This window comes from Bombus vancouverensis, chromosome 12 (genome assembly GCF_051014615.1).
Source record: "Bombus vancouverensis nearcticus chromosome 12, iyBomVanc1_principal, whole genome shotgun sequence".
NCBI lineage: Eukaryota > Metazoa > Arthropoda > Insecta > Hymenoptera > Apidae > Bombus > Bombus vancouverensis.
In genome coordinates, this window is record NC_134922.1 from 8,079,456 (window position 1) to 8,107,137 (window position 27,682).

Consider the following 27,682-nt stretch of genomic DNA (forward strand, 5'->3'; position numbering starts at 1 on the left):
ACACTCGAGCCGAAGCAAAGCTTCGTACGTAGTTCGTGTCCGCTCGTTCCTATCGTTCAACGACCCGTGGCGTATTTTCTTTACCTTTTTTATATTTATGTACTCTCTTTATCAATGATTTCGTATTGTAATAATTGTAGTCTTGTGTAGTAATTTCTATGTAATAAATATGTATAATGAGTGTTTTGTAAGGAATATTTGATGTCTTTTTTTCCTGTAATAAAAAGTTCCTTTGACATGCCTGATCCATTTGTTCTTAGCTTTTACTGTTGACGCATCCTCGCGCATTTTTTTATTTCCTTTATATATTTTTATCGCCTACCTTCTATTGCTTTTTGTATAATAATTATAGATAATAAATATTTTATGTTCCCAACTTTTACTGTTCATTCTCGCGAATTTTCTGTATCTTCTTTATACTTTTTTTCATCGGTAACTTTGTATCGCTTTCTGCATAATAATTATGTATAAAGAATATTTTGTAAGGAATACTTGTTTTCAGATTTTACTGTTGAAAAGGAGTGTATGATGTTCTGCGAATTAATTTAGATTTGTAACCTACTTTGGCATTGTTCTTATTGATATAATGTTAAATGTAATTTGAAGAATGCCATTTGAGTATTTTTAAATTCTGGAGTAACGTGATAGAGGTTCTTTTACCGGTTATAAGGATTGATTTTCGCGGTCTCACGCGATTGGTGGAGGCTCGATAGTCTGGAGAATGGACCAATCAGAGGGCGTGACTTTTCCCGCAAGTTTGAAACACGCGTCCTTGTTCCTGAAGCGCGAAAGATTGTGTTTTAATTAATTGTAGTGTCATGGGCATGATAGAAGGATTGTTTTTCTGCGGTAATTGCAAAGACAAAAGGAGGAGCAACGGCAAATTAACGTGAGAATCGTGGCGAAAGATGCATGATGTTTCTTACGTCATTTAATTGACTTGATGCAACTTTCCAGAAGAGCTTTACTTAAAAGAATCTTGTGTTGACACTGCACCGAAACATCTTGTATTCGGCAAAGTAAATTCATAATTAATATGAAATTAATTTCAAAAAATTTCTTTCACTTCATGAACCATCTTTTTCCATTCCAGTAATTTTAAATACATATTCTGTGACGTAAAATAAATATTACACAATTTTATAATTCTTGTCGACTAATTCAGTCTGAATTTCCTGAATATTTTTCCGTGTTTGATAAGTGATCAATCTATTCAATTTGCCTTCGAATAATTTAACTTGTTGTATAATCGTTCGATAATCCACTTAAAAGATAAGCACCGCGAATTTGTTTCGTGCAGAAACCAGTTGGCACAAAGTGTTACGAAAAGTTATCATGGCAATTAAAGACGTTCAATTTCGAGTCGCTGATAAGCATCGTTGACACGTTTATGATCTGTAGATTTCATATTTGGATTGAATATCGTTAGCTGATATTTAGAATCACTTTGCTCCATAGATTCTAATCTTTAATATGATCGGTATACACTGCTTATCACAAATATTAGAACACATACTCGTTGCATTTTTATACCTTACACGTATTTTTCTAATAAATTTTATTTTATCTAGTATTTCGCACGTAGTGCGAATAGAATGACACATTTATAATAAAATAACTAGAAAATGAAAGCAGTGAAAAATATTCAATTCGTAATACATACTGATAAGTGACCTAATACTTATTTATATCTGCCAGTGTATGTAACCTATATTAAACCGGAATTTCACGTTCTGCATTTATCGAAAAAAAAAAAGATTTTCCATGAGATGTCGAAGAAGCAGAATGTTGGAAACGGGTGTAGCTGCAATTGGCTGTTTTCATTGGTGCCAATCCATACCAGTCTGGCCAAGCTTTCACGAAGAGATCCACTTTTGTGGACTAGTTTAATCGAACAACCAAAAAAGAGAAATAAAGAAAAGGGAAAGAAGTCGTGGAAAAGGTCATTCCCTGTAATTAAGAAGAAAGTCTCGCGGAATTGGCAAATCGAGTCCGGTAACAACTGCTTTTAAGCAAGCCATTTGTCGCGTGAAACGATTGCTGGAAATGTTATTTCAATTTTTATGCAGACCTTTTTATTGTTACCGAGTATAAAGAGTGACGTTTTATTGCATATCGTAACGGTGTTGCAATAAAGTACAGCGCGAACGATTGAAACGAGTCGCTTCGGACGAACTGGTTTGGCCAAACTCCGAGTTTCTATCGCTTCTCATCATCGAGCCCGGTTAACACGTAGCAAACCGCAGAAACAGCGGATCCAGGTCGTGACATCGAAAACTGCATTTCGATCGACTGTTGCCTCTGCTCTCTGATGACCTGAAAACCACCGCCTAGCGATCACTTAGATCGAGCATCTGTTTTTCCGCAATATACGACCAGAATCGCCACTTATTCTTGGAAGAGGAAAGAAATTTTTATGGAGATGAGAATATATTCTTTTGTTTTACGAGCTCTACGATTTGTCTTATTCAATCTTAGAATCTTTAATTTTGTGGTAATTGGAATTTAGAATATTTAATTTTATACAATTAGAATATAAAATGTTTAACTTTGTGGGAACTGCAATTCGCAATATTTAATTTTGTGAGAATTGAAATTAAAAATTTTCAATTTTATGGGAATCAAAGTTTAGAATATTTACTATACCTGTTTATTACGGAAACTGAAGTTTAGAATACTGAGAATATTTAGTTTAGAATTAATCGGTAGAATATTTGATTTTATACTAGTCAGAACGAAAAATTCCGAATTTTGTAAAAATTGGAATTCTTCCATGCGACGTACCAATCTATTCTTTTCGAAGAAAACGTCTTGATCGTCGATATTAATATTATAAATCCATTGACTCTTTTGTTAACGGTTACTTCAGGAATCTGCAATATTTTATGTGCACGTTGTGGAATCAGAAAATATTGATTTTTTGTTTCCCCATCGACGAAGGAAATTCCAACTTTGCACTCCGCTAAGATTCAGTAAAAGTATGGAATGTATCTTCCAGGAAGGTTTATAATTTATAGCAGTGAGTACCAGACTGTTCAAAGTAAGAACTTTCCAAGCGGGGCTTACAAGTTGAATAGCCATTGAGGCAGCCTTCGACGTTTCATTTAATGGCATGTTAAAGACCGAATTTTCTTCGAGATGCGAAACACCGGCTCTACTCTTCGGGAGTAACGTAGCTAGTGAGCTTTATTTGCCGCCAGTTTCCTGAAACTTCTATCTCTAACGAACAACCATGAAATTCCTTCGGATCTGCAGAAAGCTTCGATTAAATTAAATTTAATACTAAATTTCTGATTTGTACGTAAATATGCAATAGATGACTGGTGAATCTGCTCCTGTAATACATGAATGATTGAAATTAAGACACGATGATAATAAATGTAAAATGGATTTTGATTATCAAATCGTGATTTAATCGAACGATTTAATTTTACTTCGAACAACGTCAAAATTGCGGATGATTCCTTGTTAGAAACGTTTTCAATATCTAAAATCGTACGAGAACAAAGTCATTCAATTATCTAAAGAAAGCTGTTATTCCATCAGTATGCGTCACTATTAGTTCTCGTAATCGAGATTCTACCGTGTAGGCAATTGTTAAAAGCACTTTCGTGTTTCCATTCATATAGAAACTAGAAGGTTTAAAATCCACTATTTTAACGAATTTCGTAGTTCCAACGGCGATCTATTCGAACTGAACTTTCGTCAAAATCACTCGCCACTTTGGACTAATATAAAAACCAAAAAAAAAAAAGAGAGAGAGAAAAAGTGAAATCCATCGCTCTAGCGGCTATCGGTTCGAATTAAAGAAAAAAAGCGTTTTAACGAAATTGTTTGCATATTTTAACGAATATATGAAAAACCAAAGATCTGAAACCCACTGTGTTTAGCCGTACCATTGATCGATCGATGTTCAATTTCCAATGACTGTCACAGTTGAACGTGGAGAAAAATAACGTTTTGATCGAATTTAATAATCATCATCTACAATTTAAGCGTGTTTTACAATCGAAAAGAAGAAGACGAATGTAGGCTAATTCGATTCGCTTATTAAATCGACGCTGATCAAGTACCATAATTTCATAATACTACACCGGTGTTAATTGAGAAACGACGACGGTGTCGACCGATACTATTCGAAGAGAATGCTTCGTTACTCTAAAGAACGGTTCGTTAGGATGAAACATAGGGAGGTTGCTAAAGGTGTAATTAAAATTACTGGTGTAGAGAGGCGGCATATGAAACGCAGTGACACGGGAACTGCATCTGAAAATAGTCCGGAGTAGTTCCAGGCGGCGCATTGAGACGGTTTAAAATTGGCATAAAACTAGGCTACACATTCCATCCGACCCTTGAGAAACGTTCTAAGCGCATGCAATCATTGTGCAATACTCCCTCGTCGTGTGTATTATTCCTCTACATAAATAACGCGCGTCTCGCACGACTATCAACGTCTAATGATCATTAACCCATTAAGGATAAACAGTGTAGTAATCTAAATTAAAAGATAAAACTATCGTCGTTTCATCAAGATACAAAAAATATGTTAGAATAATAAATATTATAGAATAATATTACACAAGCCCGCCATAAATTATAGACACGAAATGAACTTCTATAATTCAGAGAAAAGAAGCCAGTTCATCATAGTGCTGCAAAATAGTCCAATTGTATCATCAAATCAAACTGTATAAAATTGAGATGAGATGAATTGATATCGTAACATTTAGAATGAGATACAACGTTTTTAAGTGGAAGAGGAGATGGTAGCAAGAAAGTTTTTCTGCGAATTTATAGAATATTTTTGAGGATCCACAATACGGATTCAATAGAGTTTTACAACTTTCTTGTTGGAATTGACTAAAATACGAAATTATAAATGAAATGTTGATCCTCAATGGATTGAATGCCGGCACTTACAAGCTAAATTAAAAGCCATCGATCATTTCACGCAGTGAAGATCATTCTAAAAGAACAATAAATACTAACGTTGCGAACGATCTACGTCTAGAATTAAATTAATTACACGTTCTCTAATTCGCGAGAATTACGCAGTGGCGAACCAAGTGGAACGACCGTTCAGCGAATGTAAAAATGAAGATAGGAAGAGGACTTATTGTTACGCGGCGTAATTTCTCAGCTTCATAGGTTTTGGTAGTTCCTTGGCGGCGCTGGTTTTGTCTGATGGGATTTTTGGCATCTCCAGAGCTGACGGTAGGCTGGTGTCCTCATGTGGGTTCAGCCAATGACTCGTTCTGAAATCACGAGAAAAATGTAAATCGTGTTCTTCTAATTTTATGAACCAACGCTTCGATAAATCGTTGAATTACGTTGAAGAGAAGTTTCGTTCGTATTTCATAAAATCTTCAAAATTCCAAGAAATTCCGGACTGTAATTTTGAACGAAGTATTATAAAGATAAAGATAAGATTACAGAGATTCAATTACGTTACTTCGCACTATTCTATCGATCACCTCGATGCATCGAGAAGAGACCTTGTTCATATGCCGGAGTATCTGAAAAATTGGTAAGAAACTCGAACTGCAATTTCGAAACCCATTTGATGATCCAAGAACGAAACGTTTCCAAAGTACGACAAATTGAAACTGTGTTACATTGCTCTATCAAAAAGGGAACAGAGAAATGAGAAAACCTTGTAAAATCACACGCGCAAGCACCTACAATAAATGTTCGTTATCTTCTATCTACACCGATTAAGATAAGAATCTTACGAAGCGGTGACAATAGAGAGAATTTTGCGAGCATTTTGTCGACTGTAAATAGCCGTTATCGTAGTAGGAAGACAACATACGCAAAGACAATAAAATGTATACCTGTAGCTTGGCGGAATTTCAGTCTCTTCTGAGAAAGCATCGCCGAGACCGTAATCCACATCATCGCTTGTTGTGCTATCGGACGATTCATTTCTCGTCTGACTCATTGTCTTTACGTCTGTATTGTTGCCATTTCCATCGATAAGCTGATTCCTCACGGAAGCCACGATAAGAGTATCATCGATCGACACCTCGTCGCTCGTTGATTTATGTCTCTGTTCAGCGTTATACGCTGGCTGATCCTCCATCTTATCCGGATACCGATGTAGCACGTTCTTCTCGTAATAATACTGCCCAGGCCTTTTCGCTCTGTCGTTGGCTATTTGGGTATTCAACGGTCTTGGAACTTCACTGGTAACTCGATTCTCGAGTCTGTCGACCTCGTTTCCGCTTTGACTCGCCGTGATAATCGTCACGCTGTGAATTTTCGACGGTTTAGGTTGCACATTCTGATAAGAGTTCTCGGGTTTACTCGTCTGATAATCGCTAACATGCTGCGCTGGTCTGTAAACAGGAGTCGAGTGAGTCGCTATATCATAATCGTTCTGACTGGCAGGCCAGCTACTGAACTCTTTATTATATTCGTTATTCGAAATTGGTCTTGCAGAGGAACTTAAATAGAAAGCGTTAGGATGAACGGTGGTTCCTTTGTCGTTTAAGCTTGCGGTAGGTCTGCCAGGGAAATCAATTTGATAACTTGATCCATAACTACTCTGTATTGGCTTCCTATTTGGTTCTTGATAAGGTCTATAGTGCGGATCATTTACTACTGTATCCTCAGTCTTCTTATCAGAAGAGATGGTAGACCACGTGGTATACCTATTTTCGAAATCTTTTACGTAATCATGTTGGCTATTTGCAGGTTTGATGTACGTATCTTCAGAATCTTTTAGATAACTCTGTGGGTGGTTCGAAGTTTGTGCATAGCTCTGTAAATTACCAGAATCTGTTTGACCGACCAAAACCACAGGCTTATATTGCAATTTCTGCCAAATATTGATTCCATGTCCTTGATTATTGTGCTCCGGCGAATCATAAACAGGCTTGGCCGATGGTTGACTCTGATACTGTGAATTAGGCCACGAATTCAATTCAGGTCCATGATCATGTGGCTTATAATTAGCAACATGTGCGTCCACATCTTGAGGTCTCTGAGTAGAACTGTAAACTGGTTTGGACGATGGTTGACTTTGATACTGTGAATTAGGCCACGAATTCAATTCAGATCCATGATCATGTGGCTTATAATTAGCAATATATGCGTCCACATCTTGAGGTCTCTGAGTAGAACTGTAAACTGGTTTGGACGATGGTTGACTTTGATACTGTGAATTAGGCCACGAGCTTGGTTTAGATCCATGGTCCTGAGGTTTATAATTTGTAATATATGCGTCCACATCTTGAGGTCTCTGAGTAGAACTGTAAACTGGTTTGGACGATGGTTGACTCTGATATTGTAAATTAGTCCACGAGCTTGGTTTAGATCCATGGTCCTGAGTTTTATAATTTGTAATATAAGCATCCACATCTTGAGAAGGTTTCTGAGTAGTCAATTTTTGGAAGTTGGTATAATAAGTGTACAAAGTTGGTCTTGGACTGGTTCCAGGGAAACTATCAAACACAACATCGCTAGAGTAGCTAGGTCTATATCCTTGGCTCAAAGGATTAGGATTATTGGGATCATTGAAAGCATATGGAACATAAGGGTAAGCAGGATTTCCTAGAGGATGCGCTATTATCACAGGTTTTGCTGGAAGATAAGTTGGAATAGGCATAGATCCTTCAGAAACTGGTCTCTGTTGTACTTCCTGGACCAACGAGGGATTCACTTTTATATTGGACCCATAGATAGCATCATTCACAAAGACAGGTGAATTAATTGCATTATTTTGTACAACTATGGTTAGATTATCTGCAGGACCAAAAGGCTTCTTCACGACAATCCTGTTCTGCTGTTGAACGCTTGTTTTTGCAGGGTTTAAGTTATGAGAGTATAAATCTGTAGATTTTGAAGTGGTTGTACTGACTGAAGCGTACTTCTTTATTTTATCAATGATACCTTCTCTTCTAAATTTTGGACCTCTCTCTGCCCATGATTCTAAATTCAATTGTCCAATAATAGAATCGTTGCAAGGCCTACGTTGATTCTTCAGAGTATCCTGTGTCAAGAACACAAATGGTTGTATAGTCTCTATACTATCCATAGTTGAGCAAAGAACTTGAGCTAGAGTGACTCTCCTGATTTGTTGGAGCTGTCCAGGTGTGAAACTGCCTTCCTGCTTTGAATTCTCATACCAGAATCTGTCTCCTCTACGTATATTATTAAACTGCTGGCCAATTATACAAGCAAACGTGGGTCCAACTAAACCGCTCTTCACTGATTTCTCTGCAAGTCCTCCAGTGAATAAATCAATATCTTCGACAGACGAGTAGACTAATTTGAACTTTCTAGCCGTGGATGGTGGCATAACTCTCTCTAAATCGTCAAAGTTTTTTATCGGCGATAGAGCACAGGGCTCTCGCCATCGTACATATGGGGGAATTCCATGATCTCTGCCTCGTTGGATGTTGATCGAAGCTAGATCCATTCCAAAGGGAAATCTTGGAGTTTGAAACAGATGGTTGGTTAACTCTTCGCTTATGTGCTCGTCTCTTCTTTGGGCGTTTTGATTGATCAGACCAAGAAGAAGACGATCCACTGAGCCGGCTGTTTCCAGGTTTGCTGGATTCATGAACTCGTTGTGGATGGAAACATCTGTAAATTGAAGAAATTATGAAACTTTTGGTACTTTATGTTATATCGTGATTTTCTAGCATTCTAATGCAGCAATTTTTATATTTTAATTAGGAAATTCCTTGTACATTGTATTTCTTGATAGAAGATTTTCCAAGATAGAATACTGACTGTTGAAAATTGGCTGATGATCGCTGTTAAATCGGACGAAGCTCTGTTGAACCAGGGAGTGACCAAAGCGATAGGCAGCCGTAGAAAACGCATTCGCGACAGTTGGTTTCACTGTTGGGTCGTAACCTTCGTAATAGCCTTTCTTTAAGAGTTCGAGGTCGAATATTTTCATCACGTCTTGACCTGGAATGTTTCGATCACCGTTACTTCTATCTCTACATCCTTTTTCAACTATGCTCAATTCTGATATCCGATAATAACTAACCGATCAGGTTCCTTATATTCGATAATAGCCGATTAACATTGAAACTATCAAACGATAAATAGGACATTTTAATCACGAAGAAAATCCTCGTCACAACTATCATTGCGAAGAGTTCTCTTATGGATTTATTATTTGACGATGCATAAATAACATTAGAAAATTTTCTTCGAAAATAACAAAACTATATTTCGATGTTAATTCTTGGCGGAGTTAGCCAATCGTCGTAGTGTTATAGATATCAGAAGAACCAGAATCGTTCGAGTAATTCGATTTCCATTTGAACGTTCAATTTACCAAGAACAATAGGCAGGAATTCTCTGTAGGTGATGTGCTGGACAATGGACGCGACGATTCTCCGGGATTCTTGAAATAGTTTCTCGTCGCTCCAATGAGCATTCAACGCGGCAAGTTTCGTCGCGATTCTATTGTGAAGCCTCAAAAACGCTACGTGAAGAGACGTGAGGGCAGGTTGCTCGCCGAGACGACCATCGCCAGCTTTGAAGCAATTCGTGGATAATGATCCGCGTCTACAGAGATCGGAATCGAGTTTAGGTAGCACCGGTCTCTGCGACTGAATCCTCCCATATTGCAATAAACCTGTGAGCATAATATTACATGTAAAAATATTACATATTAATCGAAGTTAAGAAACTTATTCTTATTGGGTATTTTTAAAATTGATATAAATAAAAATTTTCAAAATGAACGGGATGAAATTATTTTCTACGAATACTAATTGAACAAGCGTAACATTAAACTTATTCTGATCTTCTTCAAAGTTTTAATTCACTTTCGTTGCTTGATTAAAAAAAAAAAAAAGGAAAAAAGGGCGAGAAAAATTGTACCTGTGAATTTAAGGAAACGAATTATTAAATCAATTAATTAAATATAATTAAAAATACACAACACTGGTCCTCTTTTAAAATTTTAATTCGCTTTGGGTGCCTTAGGCTTCTTCCAAATTTTATAATATAAAATATAAAAGGAAAAAAAGATATATATATAAAGTATCGTTCTTGAGTGAATTTTTAGATAAATTAAATTTATAATAAAGTCTCACCATTCCGAAATAATCGTAAGGAGTCTGTTTGAAAGGCGCTGTTGCTGTATACCACAGAAGCATCTAGATAACTTGTCACCTGTGATAATTGCTCTCTGGGGCCAAATTCACAATCTTCTTTCGGTGCTGAGCCGCTTCGAACGAACTCTAAACATTTAACATCCAAAGGACCGAAGAAATTATCGTGTTTGCTTACTGATATTGGCAAACATTCTGGATGCTGTGGAGATATATTTTACTCTTAGAAAAATCAATTAATGAGCGGTGGAGGATCGAGTTATAAGTGCAATTATGTACCATGAATTCCGGTGGTTGGAAACCGGATCCGAATTTCAGACAACATTGTGGTATAGAGCCATTAAATCCTCTGCCTTGCCCGGTGGCTAAAGGGAGCACATGAGATGAGAAAATTTCTATCTTGATGGTTCCAATATTGTTTAGTAATTCTGACTAGGAAAATCAGATATTAAATTTATGGAAATCTATAATTACGTTTCAATCGACAGAGTTCTAGTTTCCTTCTGAATGTTCGCTGATTATCGTTTTTTGATTTAAATAGATTCTCAAATTAATTTCCTAAAACGTTTTAAATAAAGTCACATTGGAAAAATGGAACGTTAAATTTATGTATTTGGTTTCCTCTCAAGTTTCAAGTCCTTATCATTCTTTGATTTGCACGAATTTTATTAGGTAAAATTGTAGAACTTTTTAAGGAAGTCTTGTGGAAACGTAATTATAATTAATCGTACGGAACTATCATTGTCAAAAATTGCTGAAAATTCCCACCTGTTAAATCATGATCGACAAACTGTCCCCACTGCATGAGCATGTGAGTGACAGCTTCCAAGGGGACATCTTTGTCCTCGTGAATCACCGTGGTCACTAGTCTTGCGCTAGGAAGTGGTCTTCCTGTCACCGATTTCCTGATACTCTGAATGCCATCATCGTAAACCGAAGGCAGGAACCTGACGAACATCCATCAAATTCATTATCTTTCCCTAGTCAAATTAATCCTGAAGCTTAGATTGTTCGTTCAATTAAAGTCACTGCATTTATATCCCACAGGCAGGAAACACGATATTCGCAGACCCAATTTTCTTCATTCCCTAATTTTTGTACTAGTTTACAGCCAGAAGAGAATATCGCTAATTGCGATAAAGATGCAACTCTTTTAGAAATAGTCGATAAACTTATGAAATTTCGTGACAAGCCAATGGCATCTTCGAAACGTCCAGGAAAGTGACAAACATCAAGTAAGAAGAGAGAAATTAATATAAATTACTAATGAATATAACATAAATTACCAAACAATTTTGTATAATAATATATAATCTGTACAATGATATATCTGTACAAATATATAATAATCTGTACATATGATGAGTGATATAATTGACAATTTTATATTATTTTGTATTAGATATAGATATAAAACTACCAATAGTTACATACACTATATATATATATTCCAAATAATAATATAAAAAGAGAAGTAGGGATGTGGTACGTTATACAAAAAGAAGTCGAAAATATAGAATAAAAATTTTTTTTTATTAATTTTTCCATCGAGACACTGATCTACAGTGAGATCCGTTATAACGTACCGCACGCGTACCGAGCGAAAATTCAAAGTCGATTTTCTCGAAAATAAAACCTCAAACGAAAAATTTTTATTCTATATTTTCGACTTCTTTTTTCGCGTAGAATTTCCGCTTGTACCACCAGTTACCAACCACCCTGTATATTTCATGTCTTATAGAAGAACAATCCTAAAATACAACGATGTAAAATAGATTGATACAGTAACGTATAATAGCCAATCAATTTTGTATCATTGTATTTTAAGATTGCTCGTCTATGAAACACGAAAGGATATAATTTATAACGTTCCTACTTCTTTTTACCACTATTACTCCCGTGATTTTCATTTAGTGAATTACCTTTGCATAGTGGACATGGCGGAGCCCCACCATAGATGATGCAGGTTATTGCAGCTTCCATCAGACGTTCTGTATCTCAAACTGGCCGCCGGACAGTTGGGAACTCCTCTGTTTGGGCAGCCACGTTGAAGTGGATTGCTTTGACTGCGACGAGACAGAAGCGAGTCTGCCGGAGTATTTGGGAATCTTGAGCAAACGAGTCGTCGAAATTTCGAGATTAAATAAGAGTGCAAAGTTGCGGAAGGCAAGATGTAAAAGACGGTGTTCTTACTTTCTTCTGAACAACGTGGTGCCCTGAAGAACCGCGTATCCGTACTTGGCGAGGAACCTTGCTTCTTCTGTTTGTTCGTTAAAAACTGCCACGTGCCTCGCAGGATTGTCCGAGTCCAGGTAAAGACCTGTTCAAGTTGTATTTAAAGATCAATTTCGTACCTTGTAATTAGGCAATTAGATGTTGTCGATCGTTGTTTGTATAGTTTGTGGGTTTGATTTGTGTTTATATGGCGATTTTATTGGAACTGACATTTATACAGCGTGTTTCACTTTTCCTGCAAATTTTTTCAAGATAGATGGTTCATGGGCATAGATGAAGAAATTGTGAGAATCGTATGAGAAACATAAGAGTAAATGTGAAAGTAGAGTTTGGAACATTTTGCAACGACCTCTATTATTTAAATTAATAATTGTGTTTTAATTATTATACAGAGGTTGGACAAATAATGGAGACACTTCTTATGCGTCATATACTTATACATAACATAAAGGGATATACATACATGTACATGATAAAGACATATAAGAGTTGTTTCCATTATTTTGTTCAACTATATATTGAAAATATTATATATTAACTGCATATTGTATATATATATATATAATAATAAAACGCATATAACTAAAACAATATATATTATGTAAATAATATTTTATATATATATATTAACTGTATATTGTATATATATAATAAAAATGAATATAACTAAAACTTTCAGTAATAGTTAATATTCAAATCAATAATTTTCTTTCTAACAATATTTAATACCAACAATTCGTCCAATTATCTCTAACATCCCTAATTTCCATAAATTTCATGAATAAACTATCTCTCTTGCACCCTCGAAAAATCTTCCCAATTATTGTTGAATCTTTTTAAAATCTCGTGCAAGAATTATGCCTTTTTAAATGAAAAAGCGATTGTTCAAGAACTATGAAAAATCTCACCCATCGAGTAAAGCTTCGGTTCCTTAACAGTATACAGATCCTTCATGGCATCGAGCCCAAAATTAGCCGCCTCCAACAAGTCTTCCTCGTCGGGCTCGGTTTTCCCTTTGTAGCCAGCGTCATAGTTATTTCTTTCTGTCGAAATTACGTCATCCATTCTATTATCCTGCACGGTCGTTCCCAATGAAACTCCTCCCTCGGGATTTCTCTGCGGATACTTTTCCTCGTCCTCTTCTCTGTCTGACGGCGAATTCCACTCTCGGACTCGCTCTTCCAGCTTCGAAAATCGATCCTCGTCGCTCGTACTATCAGTTACGTTTCTCTCAAGACTCGCCGGAACTTCTTGATCGTACAAATCGGCAGATTGTTCCACTCCTTGAAATAATTCTCGCACGTAGAGCAGAATCGGTTCGTATTGACTCAGATTCTCGGGAATAAATAAAGTTTCTATCGCCTCGGAATTATCATCGTCTCGATTGGATCGGTCGTCGAACGTGGATTCGTTTGTTGATCGAAGAGTCGAAGACACTTTCGCGGAAGATGATCGCAGAGTCTCATGGTTCGTCGCTGACTTCGACAAACCGGAGGAAAGAAGGACGAGGAGGACGCTGGAAAGTAAAATTCAATTGAAATTCGACCCCTGAATGATATTCGAAGAACCATTTGCTTCGTGATATTACAACTTTTTGAAATCTCGTTAGCAACAAAATGTCCTGGTTCTTCGATAGTAAAATTGCGAAGCAATGAGGACACGTGTATACAGGTTACAAGAGATCTATCGCAAACGTATACTTAGTGGAAAGTTAGTATGCAACACGAATAATCTTAGCCTTATACAGTAACTTCAAATCTATGCTGCAACGAATTTTTGCGAAAAGTACATGAAAAGTCTTTAATTGTACTAAGATACAAAATATAATATATAGGTATATTTACAGTATATACATATAAATTGTATAATTAAAGACGTGTCGCAGACAATATTGCAAGTACGAAATATCCAATTTTTAAAGATAGAGAAGAAGTTTCTGCGACTTAAAATTATTTTCAAAATTTCATTTTCCTTGATTATTATACGATTATTATGATACGTACGATAATGCAAATTCGTCACGAAATTTTCTATCTTCTATTTCAATCTATTTTCCCATCTAATCCTACTTCAGTCTACCCCAAACTATCTACTATCCTTTTTTTTGCTAAATATAGTGAAAATTCCGAGAAAACTAAATGTGCCATTTACCTATTTATTTATACCTCGTATTTATTTATTTATTTTTACCTATTTATTTTTACCTATTTATACCTCGTATAAAAAACACATTTTTTCAACATGTTCTTTTTACTTTTATCACAAAAGTATATTTTAGAACGTTCCCGAGTAAAAATTATTAGAAAATCGGTGATATTTAACGTGCATGTGTTCGAGCATATCTATCGCTTAATGACACTTACATTGTCTTACCCGGATAAGCGATGTTGGACATATCGGCGATTATCACATTTTAACACTATTAGCAATTATTTACAAACGGAGACAGCTTTTAAATTCTGTACTACAGTGTTCCCATTAGCATTAGGACAGCATTAGCATTAACATTAGCAGTAGGACATTACACGATAAAGAAAACAACGTTTGAACATTTTTCCGCTTACAATGTTGTCCACGGGAAATCCTCATTTACTGATTTAATTACCGAATGAACTTCAAAATATTTAGAATTAGATTTTACATGTATCTGTCGTATCAATCTCACGATTAGCCTACCGAGGGTTGATCATGCAATTAGTGCCAAAGATGGTCTGGCTACATATTCTGACTTATTAGCACAGTAAACAATTGTCTGTGATCCGTGTATGCTTCCAATAATTATCTCGTGTAAATTTAGCAAATTTTAGCAATATAACCACAATATACGTGTCTCTCGAGATTTCAAAATGTTTCATACAATTTGGACACGGAAAGTTTGTAAAAGTGTACTTTCGCGAACCGTTGAAAATCTTTTTCATCCTTTCGGTAATCTTCGAATTCATGTGCCACGACGTGAATCCCTGAATAAAATCTCAGGAATTTCACTAGGCGAGATTGGAAACTTTTACGCGAAAATGAAGAAGCTTCCGTATGAATATGTTTCGCTCTTTTATCTACGATCTTCCATTGCAATTGCCACGAAACGTTCCACGACGACGTGATGTTCAGTTTCGCATTTTCTCGGCCGTGACATTAACTTTCTCACGGGATAAATCGCACAAAAGAGCAGAACGTGAATGGTTGTGTTTCTGGCACGCGTTTGAATGCCGTTCGTTGCAGCACGTGCAGCCACCGCATTTGCATTCCATCGCGTTAGCCGCATTTAATTGCACTGATCGCGGTAGACCGATCGACTCCCGATCGACGATACCGGTTGCCCGTTCTGTTCTAAACGGCCTCGTCATTCTCGTCACGGTGAAATCGAACTGGATCATCGATCACCGATGCGTACGTACGCATTCGTAATATGCAAATAACCGTTAGCAGAATTTTTCTAGTCAATTACTCGGCGAGAATACGAGTGAATACAGAATGGTAAACAAGCGAGAAACGAACTTTCTTCGTGGACGAGCAGAGATTTGTCTGTGTGTAGAATACCTTGGCGAGTTTGTAACTTCGCTTGACAGTCGATGGCATCGATGGAATCGAAAGTGACGATTTGATTTTGCAATACGAAGAGTTTATCGGAGTTGGAGCTAAATAAGATTGATATTTGATATTACAGAAATCATAATAGTCTTCTACTTGTTGATTGTAATGCTAATACGATGACTGCAATGCGTAAAGCCGATAGTATGTAATCATAGTTTAAACGAAACTGAAATATCTATTTAATCGAATTACAATAAAAAATTATAGTAAATGCGACGAAAATGAAGTATTTACGTTTATAGAAGGAAAATGTAAAAAGTATTCCCGAACGGTTGAGATGAAAATAAAATATGTCTGTGTTTATGAATAAAAAGGAAATTAGAAAGTGGAGGATAATCAACGTTAGACGATGAGGAGAGTATTGAGCAACTGGGGCGTAAAACTTAGAACTGGAAATGACGGAAATATACGACAAGATGTAATCGACGCTAAAGTATAAGAACTACTGAGTAAGTAGTACGTAGTATTGATGGGAATTAATTCAATGGTGAATAACGACGAGGCGAAATTCCAGGTACTATGACCAAGTAACACAAATCTTTATTTGGAATGCGGAGAGATGTAACGGGACCACAGATTGTAAGATGCTGAAGAACATAAAATCATAACATGTTTTCCTTGTTTACTGGATGTAGAAAGGATGTACAGAAAATTTGTTGAATTAACAAGGATAAGGAACATAGACGTTTAAATGGGAAATACACCTAAACGAACCAGAATTTTAGCAAAAGATTGTGAACGAAATATTTCTATGATGAAAATTAGGATATCAAATTAGTTGCAAGGGAATGAAAATATAAAAATATCATAAGATCCTAATTGGGGAAGCAACGATTCTAAAAATCCACTTAATCCTTTTACTACTTTATTACGTTGCTGTAATAGACCATCAATTAGTTGAATAACGAACGTACATATTTGTTTTAAATTATTCCTAATTTTAAAGTATTACGTTTCCTCTACAAAAATACTCTGAAAATACACTACAGCAATACTTCTTTACAAACCAAAAAACAGTGGTTCGTAAACGGAATTAACTACGCAACGATGAATTAATGAGGTACAAAGGTACAGAAACTCAGAAAGTGGAAGGACGAATATCAGGAATTCACTAAACAATGTCAATTAATCAGATAGAAAATTTTAAATATCCGAACAAAAATTTAGAAACTCCCAAAGTGGAAGGATACATATAAAGAAGATTTAAAACTAGCCATAGAATGATCTAAAATTATTGAGACAGACTGAGATGCAGAAATTGACAGAGTGAGAGAATTCATATTGAGAAGACTTAGAACTAGCGAATTTGCTGAACGATCAATCGATTAACGAGACTGGAAGATTCAGATATCCAGATAAAAATCCAGAAACTCACAAAGCTGTAGGATTCATGTCAAGAAGAAGGATCCCTGTGAGGGTGCACTTCGACCTAGATCACGCTTCAACCCTTCCCCGTGGATCGAACAGGCGCGCAGGAGATGTCCTTCGTGATACGTGGCCTTCTCGAGGACGGTTCACCAAGTACTAAGCCTCGTGGAGGCCGATTGACCGGCTTTTTACTCTTTTTACCAGATCGGCCGGTCGTGCACCTTTTTCTTGGATTTTTACTGTTACTCAGGCTGCCCTCCGGGCCTCACCTCTTTGATTTCGATCGAATGTTTCGCGATATACTGCCAGCAGATCGTGAATCCTCTTTCTCTCTCTCTCTTTCTCTCTCTCTCTCTCCTCCGTGTATTTACACCATAACGATAGCTGTCCGAGTAGAAATGAAACGAAAAGAGAGAAGCATCGAATCCGACTCGGATTAACGCCTCGAGGAGACGTCGTGCCCGATTCCAGTTAGGACAGCCGTTTGCAGAGGAGATCGATACTATGGTAATTCGTGGCTTGTACTATATGCATGGTCTTTAATCTTTCCTCGCGATATGATTGGTTCTTTCGTACGTTCGATTGGCTGACAGGGAATTTTAATGAAGATTTGTCGGAACCAAGGCGAGATCGATAATAGTTGATGAATGATGTTGAGCGGTGTTAGCGGGTGTTGGTGGTTGATCGATGGTAATGGAAGATGGGTTTTGTTAAGATAAGTAAGATTAAGGGTGGAGAGTCTGTGTTACTTTGTTGTTGTTTCTCAAATATTCTTTTTAACATCGCTCGAGGTTTCTGCTCTGTTCTTTCTAAGATGATAGGATCAGCGGATGGTTTGAAATCTTTGCTTATCGTCGTTCAAGATATTTTCTATCGTCTTGATAAACAATATCATTCTCTTGATCTTCTGAATCTTTACCTCTACGTTTCCTCCATCCTAATCGAAAACATAATACTTTATCTCGATATATAAACAGTTGATTTCTTATACTGAATTTTTCTTCGTGAGTTAAAAATGTTTAGAAAATAGATTCATCACCGGAATCTCTATCTTCACGTTACTGCATTCTTCATTAGAAAAAATATATTTTTTATCCCATCGAATAAACGGTAGAAATAATATATTTAATTTTTGTTCATGAAAATCAAATTTCCATTAAGAAAATATTTCTTTCTTGTACAGCTGTCATATGCATATACATGTGTCAATATTCCATTTCCAGAACATAGCAACTAATCATGTTGAATGTGACGTTTTCATGATTTTAATGCACTAAATATCATAAAATAATAATGGAAATGTTGACAGAACGAGTTAGAATTGTTTGGAAAGTGGATGGATTACATGTAAAAAATTCGTCTAATAATTGATTTATATTATTGTTGCTTTGAAAATTAAGCGATACGAACCTTATCAGTGCCTGGCGGCTTTCTCTTGAGCTTGCAAGCTGGCGATCGCCTTGCCAGAGCCGTACAGCACCTTGGCGCGTACCTGTACTCTTCTTGTAGTTGTGCAAGAGCTTCCTGATCCGGAGGAGCCGCTTCCGGACCCGCCACCGGAAGCCGAGCTTAACTGCAGCGTGGTGCCTGCATAATTCGCACCCCTGCAACTCGTACAGCCCTCCGACATTCTGGCTTCCTGAATACCCGTTCGTGTTAAATGCGAATGTCTCTCCTGAACGAAAGTACACCCTACAATCGTTGCAATAGCCAACGAAACTCATCGTTTTATTACAAATTTTATATAATTAATTTTAATAAAATTTGAAACAAACAACGTTTATAGTTTTCATTCTCTAACCTTTCAATTTTCCATCTCAGCAAACTCTTCCGATGTTCTGATCTTACATCGATAGAATTAATTTTAGGGAAATTTGAAATGGAAATTTGATAGCTTCAATTCTTAACCATTCGATTTTTTCATGTTGTAATTTCGTATACTTGATTTTAGGGAAAACTTGAAATGCAATTTTATAACTTTAATTCTTAACTTTCTCAATGTTTCGATATTTTCATTCCTAATTAATTTTATTTTCTATTAATTTCTAGTTTCTAGATAATTACAATCAAGTTTAAATACAAAATTGTACAACATTTATTCTTATATTATACCTCTTAATTTTCGAATACTCTAATCTTGACCTTATAACTTTTCTTTCCATCATTTACTACCTTCGATGAGAATGCAAAGTTATTACTCATTCGCCACGGTCATAAATAATAATTAACGTTTCCTATTTTAAACACAGTCGAAGGCTGATTGAAATTATCAACTCGGATGATACTTAAATATTCACACTCGACTTCCCTGTTTGCTCCTTCGTCCACCGAATGCAATCAATCAATACGTCGACGCGTTCCATGGTAATTACCCGAGAAGAACGCGAATTAATATTGTACAATGTCTCGTTATTACTAACCGATACCCCGCGATCTTTCTCTAATTGCTCGACTGGTTTTATCAGTAGTTGGAGGAATATTATTAGCGTCTAATTTTACGTTTAGTAGTTTTGAGAAATGGCAAAAATAAATCCGTCAATGGCAGTCTCTAAATTTAATATTGCGCTTCTTTTTCGTTCCTCGATTCCCTAATTCGTACATTTCAATCGTAATGATTTCTATTTACTGCCCTAAAACTGACGAGTCTTCTAAATCATCGTAAACTCAGAATTTAAATTTCTCACAATTACTTTTTGATTTTCTATTTCGACCCCAACCACGAAAAATCGTATTTCTTCTCCGATTCAAAGAATGAACAGAGACAACAGAATCTATTTTTCCACTCACAGTTGCGTTAATATTAATTCAATAGTTATTATAAATTTAGGAAAATCGTTTATCAACCTTAGATCCTAGGTTTAAAATTTTCCTTCATTTCCATCTCTTTCATTCCTTAGTTTCCTATATTTAGCTTCTAATTCGCGATACATGAAAATGAAGAAAATCGACTATCAATCTCAGGCTGTAAGTACAAAACCCAGCTCTTCTTTTTTTTACATCATCGTTTTTCACCGGCTAATTTGCTATATTTTTCGCTATGCCAACCGACAGAAATGCTGCTCCTTCTTCGACCGAAGAAGTGAAGAAACAACGAAGTGGACGAGGCACTACAATACAGTGAGCACGGCTCTGACCCGCACGCCGTTCACCATAAATCCGGGAAAATCTGGGTTAATTATACTAATGGCAGTATAAGGCGAGCTTTCCTACCGATGACCTTACCGGAAAAAGGCGAGACCCCGGTAACTTCCCTGGCGCGATCGTTAAAGCGAATTTTACGATGCGAAGCAAGAAGAATTCGTTCTTAATGCGACGATATTCCTCGATTTTCTAAACTGCTCCGTTTCGTGGAATAAGGAAAAAAATAATGAAGTAAAAAAAACGCGAAAGTAACGTTCAGGAATTTTTTCACGCTCGGTGAATTTGTCTTCCCGAACGAGGGGCCGTTTTCCAGGAAAAATTAGCGGAGGACACTAAACAAGAGAATCTAATTTTCATAGTCGTTCGCGATTAATAATAAGACGTACGAGACTCCTTTAACACGTTCGCCAGCGTACAAATGGGAACATTTCGTTTTCGTAATGTGTGTTCGTTATACAAGGTGTGACAGAATATATGGGACCCACTTCGGCAGCTGACTATACACCAAAAAACAATGTAAAACAGTATTCTTTATCTGTTTTGGTTTATGAAATACGATGAATTTATCGTGTAAGGATATGCAACATGTATCGAAAATGTTGAAATACTAGCGTTCAGAATAGAACAAGCTTCTTAATAAATTTGGTAAACGACATTGGCAACCCTTCAGAGTGCAACCGAATGTTCTGTAAAAGAAATTGGACAAAGGAAATTAAAACAGAAAGTTCGTCGTATATCGTAAACAAAAACACGTACAACATACGTTTATATGAACCTTTTTCATTGTTTTTGCGTGCACAATAAGCTGCCGCAAAGGGTCGTACATGTTCTGTTACACCCTGTATAAGTAATATGTTCGTAATATGTGGCAAATTGCAAAGAAGACTCAGAGAACGCATAGTGTTTCAACAAGAATGTATTTTACGTGTAAAAACAACCATATAATCCCGGTTGAATTGTCTGAAATGGTTGTAGCTATTTCTTTATCTATTCTCGTTTAATTTTCAGCTACGAAATAAATGAACGATTGGTAGAAAATAGTAAAAGAATCTCGGGACCGTATCTATTTATTAGAGATTACCGAGATTATTAAATATGTATAATAATATAAAAATATAATAAAGATATACCGTGTTATATCACTGAATATTTTGTAAAAAAGTACAAGAAACAGAATATGATTTATAGCAAATGTTTCGTTCCATTAGAGTAGCGAAGGTGTTAAATGGAAGACTAAAAACATCTTCAAAAATTGTTTTCGCGGCAGTCGACTACCCTTAACATCTTGAGAGAAGAATTTTAAAGCGATACGATAAAAAAAATGCTGCGTTCATTTAACAGCTTGTAGAAAAATAAAATTAATTCACTGTATCACTTAATGCTTCTAAAAAATCCACAAACCCTGTAAGAACATTGCTGACTGAACTAAACATCGAAAGACAGAGAAATAAAACTAAAAGCGATCTCTGCAGCACGAAGTCGCGAACAGTTACATCCGGTCTTTTAACCCACTGCCTTACAATCCCGACTGGCGCTATTCCCCCCTGTCGCCGTTCAAATTTGATACCTTCTAAAGTCTAGCAAAAAAAAACCATCCTCAACGCAATCTGAGCCTCCACCTCGACCACACGTTCACCAACAAATAAAACAAACCAGAAAGAAAAAAGAAGAAAAAACAACCGGGACGAAACTCAATGAACAAGCAAAAAAAAGAACTCACAATAGCCAAGGACTCGGTAATAAAAAGCTATGAAAATACACACAGTGCCGACCAAAAGTATTAGGACATCTGATAGTATTTGTTTTCCAGTTACTCCGAATATACCGGGTTACTCAAAATTTTCACGTATTCGCAGGAAACTCGAAACTAGACAAACAAAACTACATGGGGCACGTCGAGTAAAACATCAAAAGTATACAACTTCCTACGCGGTATTTGATGTGTAACACAATTTTCTACCGAGTCTGTACTTTTTTAATCATACTCTGAAAGATTGGAGTTTGCGTAAAAAGCCGCGCTGTGATTATAAATCTGGCATTTCGTTCGCGTAATTTTACCCGAAGAGTGTTAAGAGTTCCGAGTAAAATTTATTGGAACTTTTCGATAAAGCGGCTGTCCTAATATTTATGGCCGGCAGTGTAGGTCGAATTGAAAACGTACACGAGGAATCGGGTGACGTTATCCAGTGAAGGGAAGAGGCATCCTCCGGCTAATGCTCTCTATCCGTAGTACTCTATGGTAGCTCACTGCCGGTTCACAATCGGCGACGACGTCCGTGCCGGTTCTGCACGTCCACCGAACTGATCGCTCGCGACGGCCTCGTGGTAAGCCTCGCCACGGCCGCACTCGTCTCTCTTTTCTTCTTCGCCGGGGTCTTGACTGGCGATCTCTCCTTCGTCGTCGTCGTTGTCCTCCGAGAACGCGACGTGTCCCCGCCAGGAGGGGACAACCCGGAGAAGTGGCCTCCACTCTGAGCCGCTTTTGCCTTGTTCTGACTCACGATCCTCAGGTACAGTCGTTCCTGATAACACCACACGCCGCACGAATTGCTCTGATAAGAGCTTCTCCGTCGTCTTCCAGCCTCTTCGAACAATGCAGGATTCTTGCTCCATTCTACAGAACGCTGTCGTTATTCTGTATTCTTCTTGCTCTATCTTTTTGTCTTCTCGTACGTGGGTTCACGAAAGTCTGCATTACACCTTCTACGAACGCATTTTGTGAGTTGTACGGAACGTTTTCAAATTTCACTGGCTCTCTGACGAGACTCGAGTTGTACGTACCGCGTTGGTAAAGTTTGACACGAAACTTACTGAGGTCTTACGTGTGGAAATTACAAGACTACTGAGGTAATTACAGAGATGGAATCACGCTTGACACATATTATGTTTCATATGGCTATACATGCTTGGCGTATATTAAGTTTTACTAAATATATCTTTACGGTAAATAATCAGTTTAGCTGATAATGACTATTCATGCCGCGTATTAATTTTTTACTATCGTAAATATATCTTCGCAATAAACGTCTTGCAGCTTCCATATACAATTTCAGATTGGTTTCAAATTTGACCGATATAATCACGACTGTTGCGTCTCATTATAGCGTTAATGAAGTTGCAGAACTACTCGTGTAACACATACGGCGATAACGGAATTTCAAAATGTTATGTAACACGTAAAATATACGTGTAACATATTGTATAACGCATACAGATATCTTCGTGAGCCAGTGTAGGTTCACGAAATTCCTCTTTGTTCGTGGAGCTGAGACAGCGCGTCTTTGTTCGGATGGTTCTCCTCTGCCTCTGTTAATCAACGTCTTATTTTCTTGGGTTTTGTAGAGATTGAGGTGATCGCGGTTGTTAAAAGCCTGCGAACCATATTATTAGCATTATCCACGGAGATTATGCTATTAAAGTTATGATGGGAATATACGGACAGGCAATCTTTATACGGGATCTTGAATATGAGATTAAGAATTATGTCCGTAGAGAGGTTTCATTTTTATAGTTTTTCTCAGTTATTCCACGTTATGTAGGTCTATGCATTGTACTGGACGTCGTCAATTTCCATAATTAAAAAAGCGAATCCTACGACTTACGAGAGACAGGAGAACTCAAGAGACGACGGAATTAAAAAAAGAAAAAAAAAAAAAAAAGAAAGCAGGACAGACGAAGGCAGGATTGTTCAAGGAAAAGTAGTGTGATAGCAGAACTGACTGTACTGACGTGATACGGGGACATTGGTGAAGGAGAGAGAGGGCTTACAGGGGCCACAGATCGGTACGCAGACCCAACTGCGAAACCTAACCTTCGATCGGTAAAAATTCGACCGGCGAATGGCTGGACCTTGTGCCCCGTATAAGTCTTTCGCAATATAGTTGGCACACGTGCGCGGGAGCCTGAAAGATCCGTGTAAAATCAGGCCCTTTGCCAATCTTAGGGCCCACCCCACTACCCAATCTCTATATTTTTCCTTTCATCCACATCCTTCTCATTCTTGGAAAATTGTCTTTAATTATATTCGTAGTTGCATCGACTATAGAGTCTGTTATACTACTCTTAGTAGATCTGTTTCCCCTTAAGAACTCGAAGTGGTTCTTTGTGCTGGCCTCGCTCAAGTTGTCCTTTAGCGATGCTGGTTTTTGTATTTCCAACAGCATAAGAACAAACGTTCCGCTGTGATTATTGAATCACAATCAAATACAAATATATTGGAGAATTGAATAATCGAACTTGAAGCATAGAATACGAGAATGAGGAGCATAGAGTAGGTGTACAGGAAAATAAAATTGCTTAGAAGCGTTGCAAGCAATGATTTCTAAGTTCAACCCTCAAGTTGGAGAGATCCTATTAACCCTTTGATGCATAGCGTTGCTTTTTGACGATATATATACAGCTACGTTAAACATACTTATCTTGTAAAAACGACTGTTTGGTTTGTATATATTTCTTTCTTAGAATATTAGACGAAATATTACGCATTTATGACATGAGGCCGGAAGCCATCCTAAGCCAAAAGACGAGGTGATTACTATAGACAAAATGAAATAAATTTCCTTCTTCCTTGAGAATCGAATATTAATCATATAGCTGTGCGATGAAAGGAAAAAATTGACGGAGTAAAGTTAATGAATTTGTCTTCCGAGAGGCTGAAATGGCCTTCGATAAAATACGTATAGAATACGTATATAACTACGTAATCTATGTGCTATGATTTATGTACAATAAATTACGTTCTTCGAATCGAAATATATACTTCGATCCAACATATTGGTACAAACTGTCGGAGATTCTTTTAGCCGTAAGAAGTTAAATCATCGGTTAGTTACGGAAGTAGAAAAAACACGTTAAAAATGTAAGTGTTCCAAGCACCACTCCTTAGCTGGTAACAAAAAATCTGAAGTGTTCGGCGAAGTATAACCCGGCTTCGAGATCCAGGCAACTGGATATCCTTTCCAGAACGAATTGTTACACATCCTCTGTTCGTAGTCCACGTTGTTGCAGTGGATGCAAGAAGCGTCGTCGAGAAAGAACTAGACGGTCCAGTTCCCTGTCAATAACTGGAGCGACGATGCCGGGTGAATCGATCTCATTGACACCGGATTTGCCAGGAGCTTCTAGCCTCGTTCTACACAAGTTGACCTACTGTTTCTTATTAACATCGTCCGTCGTATTATACCTCGTCGTATCCCAACATCCACGACACCGTTTTTTCCCAAAATTTTCTCCCTCGCCTTCTTAATCTTTTGACTTTAACGTATTCGTTGCTACTGACGCATATGGTGCGTCGATCCAATCTCTCTTCTCGCGATTCTACCAATTGTCGCATTTTAGCTTCTGTTAGCTTCGATCGAGTAACGTAGAAAGGCAGAGCTATCGTCGTGTATAATGCGTAGGTTCAATTATTTCAGTGATATCGATACAACTGGCGCAATTTTAGCTTTCGCGCGCTTCGATAAAATTACTCGGGCAAGCAACTGAAGCGATGGACAGCGCGTTGAAACGAAAATTAAATTCATTAAAGCAATTAAAACAAGCGTCCCGATGGACTGTTTTCTAATAAACAAAAGAATGCAATGTTAATCTTCATGAACTAATCATAATTAATTTACTTTCTTCTAAAATCTATAATTTTATGGTATTCCAAGTTTTAAGAATCTTCAGTTTGCACGATTTTTAAACTGTCGTGATTTAATCAAGACTGAACTCTTTTTACAAATAAGGAGACTCTTTCTTCTCTCTTTCTAAACTAATAAACCTTTTCCTCCTCGACACGTTCTGATTTTTATTGTTAGAAATTTCCTATCTCTGCCAGGCCAAAGCTTGCACGTTATCGTTGTCGTTAACCGATTAACTTTCCATAAATTTCATTTCCCACAATTCCTAAATCTCCTAACTTGGAAAATTGTCTTACTCCTGCCACGTATTTGGATTTTCTCGGCTTTCGGTGTTCCACGCTGCGCAAGAAGCCGAGCCAACCCACCGACTGGCTGCTCTATCTCCATCTTCTCGAGCGTTTTCTGCGAAGGAGAGCGAATATCAATCAAATTATTACGGCAATCTGATTCTCGTGACAGCCTCGGGAGCACTTCTAAGCACAATGCGGCGTGTCGTAATCCATCGATCGAAAGACGTGCGAACACAGAGATCACAGATGCGCCGAGCGCTGCATTTTCGTCAAGGAGGATCGCGTTTACGGCATCCTGATGTCGTTATTAGAGGCGATGCGAGATTGTTAGGAAACTGGGCTGCATTTGCCAACTTTCCTACCGTATTGGACGCGTGGTTTCATCGAAAACAAATTTCACGGTGGAAGGGTGAGGATTGTTCTGTACCAGTTGGCGTTTTAAACGTGTTATCGGATATTCCGAAAAAGTTTGTGCTTTCCAAGCGAGGCGTGTAATATTTCCGCGGCTCGTTCATATCTCATTTTCAATTTGAGGATATCAAATATTCAAATAATCCAAATATACAGATAATTATAATTATGCTTCGATTCGAATATATAATTATCAAACCACGTTGAAAATTATATAGGAATTTTCGATTCTTGAAGTTGCTTTTCTACGTTGCATCTGACTCGTGAATTGACAATTTCGAACGATTGTATTATACGCAGACAGATATAGAATGTATAATTAGTTGAACTATAATGTATAATTTTTGGAATGACTTTAGTTGGCTTTGCAGGCGGATGGAAATTAACAGACATTTTTTCAACGCCGTTTCAGGGATAGAGTAACGCGAAGAACGAACGCGAGAGACCGATGCTAACCGAGCACCGTGGTATCCCGCTATCAATATCGTCAGTGGGTCAGTTAACAACGGGGTCAGCCGAGGGCGAATCCGGACTGCGGGTCAACCAATCTCCTCGTGCGGTTCTGTCCTGCTGACAATGACTATTAACTGTATATGCACCCACAAAAGCAAATTTACGGCCATTGCAGCGACGTAACTTCCAAATTTTACACCCTTGTAACATTTATCCTACTCCTTCGCTATTTTATTCCAATATTTCCAGCTCACGTTTCTTCGACGATCGTTATTCGATCAAATTAATGAACTGTGCTTGCTGAATTTTCAGTAAACCTTGAAAGTTTGATACTCTTAAAAATTGTTATTTACTATACTTATGATGATTAAAGTGTCCATTATTCCAGAATGAGATTCATCTTAATGTTTCAAAAAATTGTCCCAGAATATTTGACGAGTCTTTTGAAGATGTTTGTCTATCGCGATGGCGCAAGGAACATAGTGAATAA

At 37.2% G+C, this 27,682-nt stretch overlaps 1 protein-coding gene across 1 annotated transcript; it reads right to left on the reverse strand.

Annotated features, from left to right (window-relative positions):
* Nucleotides 1-3,953: 3,953 nt before the first annotated feature.
* LOC117155022 (uncharacterized) lies at nucleotides 3,954-19,017 on the reverse strand. Its single transcript, XM_033330560.2, has 11 exons — nucleotides 18,687-19,017; nucleotides 13,226-13,833; nucleotides 12,276-12,402; nucleotides 12,005-12,190; nucleotides 10,851-11,029; nucleotides 10,362-10,447; nucleotides 10,065-10,284; nucleotides 9,299-9,601; nucleotides 8,740-8,922; nucleotides 5,835-8,589; nucleotides 3,954-5,255 (listed from the first exon to the last, which is right to left on the reverse strand). The coding sequence occupies exons 1-11, from the start codon at nucleotides 18,998-19,000 to the stop codon at nucleotides 5,120-5,122; spliced, it is 5,097 nt and encodes a 1,698-aa protein (XP_033186451.2). The 5' UTR covers nucleotides 19,001-19,017; the 3' UTR covers nucleotides 3,954-5,119.
* Between the last annotated feature and the right edge of the window lie 8,665 nt (nucleotides 19,018-27,682).

Coding starts and splice junctions, on each gene's coding strand:
- LOC117155022 (XM_033330560.2), bottom strand. CDS start 19,000: ATGAGTTTCGTTGGCTATTGCAACGATTGTAGGGTGTACTTTCGTTCA. Junction 11,030..12,004: donor GCCATGTCCACTATGCAAAG/GTAATTCACTAA, acceptor GATGTTCGTCAG/GTTCCTGCCTTCGGTTTACG. Junction 8,590..8,739: donor TCATCAGCCAATTTTCAACA/GTCAGTATTCTA, acceptor TTCAATTTACAG/ATGTTTCCATCCACAACGAG.